Below are 8,062 nucleotides of genomic sequence, written 5' to 3'. Positions count from 1 at the left end.
AATTCAATGAAGTGATTCGTACACAACAAATTTTCTCTATACACAACAATTTGTTTATGTTTTATATGATTGCAAAATACAATCTTATAAAACATAAATTGTTGTGTATTAAGAAAAACCGTTGTCTACAAATCAACTCCCATTCTATGACCCAATGTCAAAGTTAATGGAAATAAAACAATTCTTATCAATTAAAGTCTTAAAGGAGTATCATTTAGACCAATGTTTTGAAAACCGAACCGGTCGTCATACCGGTTCGATTGTTCGACCGGTCGGACCACACCAAAAAAACGGATGACGTCATTACTACATCATAATTAATTATATAATTATAATAAATACATGGTATATAAAAGAACATTTAAAATTAAAATACTAATGAAATTAAATAAAAAACTTATGTTCGATTATCAATTTTTTACTTTATAATAGAGGTGAAAAAAAAAAGGTTTTGTAAAATAACCATTAATAATTAAACTCCCATTCATTTATCTAAATAATTAATTAAAGATAATAATAATATAAATAGAAAAATAAAAAAGAAATGAAAGGGTTGTATTCAATGTAAGATTACTGCATAGTATTTTTATGTGGGAAAAAAGTCCCACATGACACATCGCTCAAAAAGAGAAACATTGCATAGATATATATTCAAGTAAACCGGATTTAGTCATACAATTTTAGTTTTTACATATTCAGCCGGTTTTTTCTGGTTAAATTGGTCCGGTTAAATCCGTTTTTTTTATGATCAAAACCATGACTTAGATGCGTTTAATGATATCAATTGCATGTTGGAGGTCTTAATTGTTTTATTACAGGTTAGAAGATGAGAATGTTTAATCCTATGCTCTTTTTGAAGCCAGCTGATCTCATGAAACAAAGGAGAAAACATCTACTACCCATGGCTTTTAGTAGGAGGGACCAATATCGAAAGTTATGGACAAATGGGGTTTAACACACAAATATGGTGAGTTTATAATATATACATGAGGTTAAGAATTAATTTGAAGAAAGAATAAACATAGCAAAAGTAAGTAACTGCAATATTAAAAAGGGTAGTAGTCCCAAAATCAATCCATGTTTACTAATTATTATTATTATTATTATTATTATTTGGTTGCAGTTTGCCTGCCATCTGGAATAGCAAAGAGAACAATGGGCTTTGAAGGTGTTAAGAAAGGAACATCGCATCTGAAGTAGCCTTTCCTCTCCAACTGCAATATGTCTCCACGTTTCAGTCTTCTCATATTTGAATCCCCAACACCCCCAACCTCTTTCTTTGTATCCTTGTTCGCCACTGGAACAATATCCTCTTCATTTTCCAGCTGCATCAATAACACACAATTAGTTAATTATATAAGTTTAACTTCCATAACTACACACTTTCAATCTTTGATATGTCTTTTCACACACAACACAAGAAATGGATATGGTACAATTTATGACTTATCATACCTTCTTTTTCGTGATTAGGTATCCGAACTCCACAAGAGTTAATGGAACAAGCTCGTTAGTGTCAGGCAACCACGTGAGTTTCAGTTTAGTTGTCTTAAACGATCCCTCAAGATGCAAAACCCCTGTTAAGTCGGTCACATTTCCGTTTTTGTCCTTGTTGATTTCTCTAACAATCACATTTCCCCAGTCCATTAACGTAATTTCGTCGTTAGGGGATATGGCCTTAGCATCGGCTTGTTCTATCCAAATCTTTTTGGTAAAAGCGGTGGCTTTATCCCCTGCAGCGGTGTATTTCTTGTGCTTTGGTATGACACGCACAAATGGCTTGTGGGGCCCATCTAATAATGTCAACAAGACTCGGTTCTCTTCAAGGATTGCAGTGTGTCGGGGGCAAACAGGGTTGATCATTTTTTTGTTAATGTTCCAGAGTTTGTCCCATTCCATAAGATTCAGATTCTTTGAAGCTCCCTGTGAATATCAAGATTAACATAATAAAAAGAGTAAGCTTTTATTGTTATTTTTAGAAAATGAAAACATAAGTTAACTGAAATCATCAAACTTTGTTATAAAAGATTTGCAAATTTTCATTCCATTCAATGATTAAGGGATGAAAAATTAACAAAACAGAAGAAATTGAAACAAACAATCAAACATTTTTCATTCCATTCCATTCCATTCCTTCTCAATTCCATCATAAAAATAAATAAATAAATAAAAACTACCCAAGAGAATGAATGTGTTTTTATATGCCATCTCGGAAGTTTTTTACTTTTTCAATATCATAAACTCCAATAGCAGGCATAATATAAATAGAAAATTGCAGAAATAGCAACATACATTACTCTCTTCACCAATATTTTATTTTTTACCCACAATAACTATGTACTTACATTTCTTTACCCATATTACAATAACATAGTAACATGTTTTAACCAATTAAAGCAAACTTACGTTTCTTTACACATAATAATATACTTACATATTTTAATAACAATATGTAGCAAATAAACCCATAAAAATTAATTGCTATTATTTGTAAACAACTGAAGTTCATTGCTATTATGGGTAATGTAATGTAATTATGTAAATGTGTTACTATTATGAGAAGAAACATAAAAGTAATGCAATTATGAGAATAAACATAAAAGTATATTGCCATTATAGGCAAAAAATTTTAGATTATAGAATATACTTACTTGGTCAAGTATAAAGTGTATCAAAGCCTGAATTTGTAAGCCTCTTCGCACAATTCCTTGGACAGTTGGAAAACGAGCATCATCCCATCCATCAACCTTTTTATTTTCAACAAACCAAAGCAACTTCCGTTTACTTAAAACTGTATAAACCATATTCAACCTGCTAAATTCATACAAATGAACTTTCCTAACCCCCATATCCTCTTGAATCCTTGAATACTGAGGATTTCTATCATGATACTCGCTGGATCTCAACGCGTGTGTAATCCCTTCAATAGAATCAACAAAAGGACATGCAAAATCATAAGTCGGATATATTTTATACTTTGATCCGATTCGGTGATGCGGAATCGGATTACACCGATAGTAAGTCGGGTCCCGCATTGATCCATTGTTATCGGTTATGTCCAATTTTCCTCTTAAACAACATTTCAGTCCCTTTTCCGTTCCAAGAACCATCTCGTTCCATAGTTTGAGGTTTTCATCCACACTCTGATTCCGACACTTTGATTCTATTTTCTTCTCTCGCTCGTATTTCACCTGTTCTTTGGGGGTGTCGTCGATGTATGCTTTCCCTTCTTTAATCAACTTCTCAGCCATTACCATGAGAATCGGAAAGTAATCGGAAGTATACGTGATTTTTTCATAGTTGATTCCCAATGTCGCGATATCCCTTAAAATATTATCAACAAATTCATTGCTTTCTTTTGCAGGATTTGTGTCATCAAACCGTAGGAATAACTTCCCTTTGTATTTCTGAGCAAAATATTGGTTCAATAAAACAGCTTTCGCATGGCCTATGTGGAGATACCCACTTGGTTCAGGTGCAAATCTCAACAAAACTTTTCCCATCTCGGCATATGGAAGATCGGCTTCAGGGCGATTGGAATCATCGTCATCACCTTTTACATTTGTTGAACAACTGGGCTCTTTTTTCTTTGAAGATGCTGATGCTACAGCAGCATGTTGTGTAGATATCATGGTGTACCATCGACCCAAGTTTTGGTACTTTTTTGACTTCAATAAGCTTTCCCATCTCTTACCAGCTCCTGAAGGAATTAATAAAGATATATATATATATATATATATATATATATATATATATATAGTATTAAAATGGACAAAAAAAAAATAAAAGCATGCATAAGTAATGAGATTCATTTACCTGCAAGATACGACCAGATAGTAATATCTGCAACCGATAAACTATGACCAACCAAGAAAGTGCGATGCAGCAAATACCCATCAACATATTTGCATGCGCACTCAAATTCTGAACCACGAGACAAGATAGGGGCATACTCCAGCCACTTATCAATCTAAAAAATCAACAGAATTTACGTAATTAGTAATAATTCTTGAAACTACGATCTTCATTTGATTATGTGCAGCTTTCAATCACCTGCCCAGTTTCAAAGGCATCACGCTCATACAAGTTAGGAACGGTTGTTGATGTGCGACCAAGATACTTGACAATTACATTTGTTCCACGTAGCTTCATCCTAAAACAAATCAATAGAAACCGAATATTGCTAATACTAGTTTCTTGGCAAAATCCATTGCATCTTATAATTTACGTCAATCTTCATTGGAAAGACTCTATTTGACTCACATTATCTCAAGAAACATTTATCAAAGGCAAGGAGGGAAGTTATATGAAAGTAACTTCCAACAATTTTTAGGATGTATTTGCTGAATCTAATCTTAGGTTGAATCAAACTCGAAAATACAGAAAACAAAATAAGGGATACCCGTCGGTTAGAAGAAGGACAGGCGGAGAGCCGACGGTGAGAGTTGGATTGAGATTGACCGTGAGAGAAACTCCGGCAACTTCCGCCGTAGCAAGCACGGACAGAGGAGGCGTTGCGTCGGCGGCTATTAACAGCTCCATCATGTTAGGGTAAAAGTAGCGTTAGAGAGAAATATTCAAGAGATGGGAAAAAACAACTTCCGGATTATTCCAAGAAGCATGTCGATCGAGAGGCCAGAGAAAGCTTTCACGAAGACGCAGGGTGGTGAGTGCGAGAGACCGAGGTCAAAACAAAAGTGAAAGGATTTGGGCCAATCACTGAAGGGCCCGGTGTGCAATATGAATGATGATATAGTAGCTCTAAAATATGGGCTCAGTTTTCTGCTAGAGGATTTTGGTCCATAAATGGTTTTTGTAATTTTATTACAAAATAAAGATTATGATATTGCTTTATAAATGTTATGGTGGAGACATATCATAAATCATTTTTGGAAGAAAAATATAATTTCGTGTCTCATAAGTAAGGTTTGTTTTGGTGTGATGGAATGTAATAGCAACAAAATAAATTAGATCAAGTAATGGATTACATAATGGTATGAAATAAATATGTCAACAGATGTGAATAAACCGACGACATGTTTATAATTGGGTAGATTGGCTTAGGTTAGTCGAGTTTCTAGTAAGAAAATTTGGGTAATTGCGTTTCATTTTTTGAGGGCATACTACCGCTACAGTTTTTCATCAACTTTATTTTTTATTTTTTGTTTTTATATTTCACTAATCTAAAACATATCTTTTAAATCTATAAATATGACAATAATAAAACATAAATATTGTAATTTTGACAACATTACTTAAAGAAATACAACTAATAAACACATTTAAAATGGTTGAGTTTTGTGTGTTATAAGTTATGCTTAAGAGCGATGAAAGAGTTAAAAAAACGTTTGAGTATTTATGAATTGTATCTGTTGCTACTGCTGTTTTACCGGTCTGCCTGTCCCTAATAATTAATTCGCACTGACCAGTCATCTGTTATTTTGGCACAAATATTTTTGGTTCTTAAAAAAGAAACAGTTCAAGAAGGTTCAATTGTCCGAAATGAATTTCTAGACTCGCGGATTTATCGACCTCAAGTTTGTAAAAAGAACCAAATTTTTTTTAATAATTATGATTATCTATGATAAAAAATAAAATTCTAAAAAGCCTTCATTCAATTTCCACTTTAGAAAATTGAACTCTATTCCTCCTAAAGTGTTGGAGGAAATAAGATTTACGTTGGAGATCTGGATACCACTTAAATCGTGTGAACATTTTCTTAACTTATATTTTTATCATATATCTGGGTTGCAAGAAATTTAGCCTCGAATAATCCAAGATGACACTTATGATTCTAGGCACAAAGATCGTAAGTCAAATTGCTAGAAGGATTCTTTGTCTGTTTGAAGAAAAAGAGAGCTAATAATTTTCGTGTGTCTCTTCTCAAAGAGAAGAGCGATTTATATAATAAATGAGATTAGGGTTTCATTAGGGTTAACCGTCATTGGTTGCTTTAGAAGCAAGTCAGGAAATCCGAAATTTAATGAAGATTTAGGGTTTCCAAAACTAACGAGTTTCGTTTGTTTTACCATAATCACCCTTAAGAATTTGAATTATGTTCCCATATGTAAAATTCGGAGAGGTTTCCCAGCAAGGGGATTTGTCCCTTGGACCCCACTAGGGGCGCTGCCCATTTAGAAACTGTTGGGAATAAAATCATAATTGTGATTTGATGAACAAGATGCAGAAAATGAGAACAAACACAAATAATGAAGATATGCCGAATGATCACTCGATTTATTCAATTATGAGGAATAGATTACACTTTCAGAATAAAAATCTAACTCTAAAAGAAACCTCACAACGTGGCGGTTATATTTTGCCTCACTCTTAACCCTAATTATGAATAATACATGACTATTTATAGGGAAAAGACAAGTCTTGGGCTTTTAATCTACACTTCATCAAGGGGGTCTATTGCCATCATCAATGGAGTACTTTGAAACCCTATAATTTTCCCCTCAAAGTATGGAATGGATGACAATGCTTTAACTTCCAAAACAAGCATCTAGCAAATAAGAAAAGATCTTGCAACAAAGAATATTTGAAGCAATCCACGAATCTTGATTCTTCAATAGTCTTCAACCACGGGTTCTAGGATATATATAAATACCAAGCACTAAAGTAATTTTTTTTAACTTCATTTTCCGATGTAATCCCAAAGATCTTCAATAAAGCCAAACTCGCCATAAAAACCCATTTTAGAACAAAGAAACCAAATCACTTCTTGTCTTTGAAGAGCTCCCCCTCCAAGTCACAATGATCTTCAAATAAGCTAATGATATAAGCCACCAAAAATTATCATGTAACAACCCAAATTTTCAAATTCGTAACGCCACTTGATCGAGAGAGTAATTGAAGTCGGAGATATAACAAGTCCTTAGAAGAGCTCAATGAAGAACTGCTACTGTAAAGGATGCTGTCACAACTGACATTTTTGCTAGGAAATTCTATTCTCATGAGACCATCGTCTATTGTAAGGCTTGTACTCTAAGTGAATACTACACTCTATGCTCGTTCAAATACATCTCATATATGCAATGGTTGGAAACCCTAGAAATCCCGGCTCAAGTTCATTATGGACTAGGATTCTCTTATTGGGCCTAAGGGACCAATAAATCATCAATTCATCAATTTATAACATTTTGGGCCATTTGGGCCTAGAATGATTCATTCTACTTCCAATGGAACATGATGAGTCATAAATGATTTAATTAACCTTAATGGGCCATAAACCCATTCATTTTACCATTTTGGGCCATGAAACTATAATCAAGGCCCAATGGGCCGAAAATCTCATTGTTTATACCCTTTTGGGCCATAAACTCTCAAATGGACCCACAAAAATAAAAAATTCCTAATGGGCCCATGTAATTTAAGCCCAACATAAAAAAAAGAAAAAAAAAAGAAAGATGGAATAATGTGATGAAGACACCTCATCTTTAACTAGAGGTTTTCCATGTAAAATACATTACATACTTCCATGAATAGGCCCTCAATCCACCATGTAATGACCATTCTTCTCACTCTATTTCTTCCTTATTAATCTCGGCCAAACCTCACTCTCACCACCTCATTTTCTTTCAAAAATATTGCAAGGAAACTCTCTCTAGAAAACCTCTTTTCTTCCTCCAAAATCTCGAAGATTAGTGTTGTTTCAAGAAGGTTTTTCATCAATATCACCATCTTTGGTAAGTTTTTGGTTAGATCTATGATTTAACTTCTTGATCTCTTCAAAGATCTCCTCTTAAATCCATATATTTGTGGATCATGTTCTTAGAACCATCTAAGTTCAAGATCTACTCAAGAAAGCTTGCTAGGATCAAAATCTTCTTCCACTCCTTCACCAAAACCGATCCATCACCCCAAGGTGAGTTCATACCCCTTATTTTCGATTTTTACTTTCTTTTGGGGAAGAATACAAGTTGTGTTGTGTAGATCTATGTGTGAATGCATGAATATGTGTGTTTTTCATGATTTATTTGGTGGTTATGTGTTGTTTACTTCATAAACCTAAGAATATCTTAAGAACATGAAGTTTATCACTTAGATCTACATGAAA

The 8,062-nt window shown here is 33.7% G+C and overlaps 1 protein-coding gene across 1 annotated transcript; it reads right to left on the bottom strand.

Annotated features, from left to right (window-relative positions):
• Positions 1-1,022: 1,022 nt before the first annotated feature.
• LOC145094118 (glutamate--tRNA ligase, cytoplasmic-like) lies at positions 1,023-4,648 on the bottom strand. The gene is made up of 6 exons (XM_079032399.1): positions 4,403-4,648; positions 4,054-4,153; positions 3,817-3,970; positions 2,652-3,700; positions 1,456-1,923; positions 1,023-1,325 (listed from the first exon to the last, which is right to left on the bottom strand). Exons 1-6 carry the CDS (start codon positions 4,543-4,545, stop codon positions 1,110-1,112), a joined length of 2,130 nt encoding a protein of 709 aa, XP_078888525.1. The 5' UTR covers positions 4,546-4,648; the 3' UTR covers positions 1,023-1,109.
• Positions 4,649-8,062: the final 3,414 nt, after the last annotated feature.

This window comes from Lactuca serriola, chromosome 3 (genome assembly GCF_051521515.1).
Source record: "Lactuca serriola cultivar US96UC23 chromosome 3, Lser_US96UC23_V15, whole genome shotgun sequence".
Classification (NCBI taxonomy): Eukaryota; Viridiplantae; Streptophyta; class Magnoliopsida; order Asterales; family Asteraceae; genus Lactuca; species Lactuca serriola.
The sequence above is the reverse complement of the archived record's forward strand: the minus strand, read 5'-3'. Positions and strand labels throughout refer to the sequence as shown.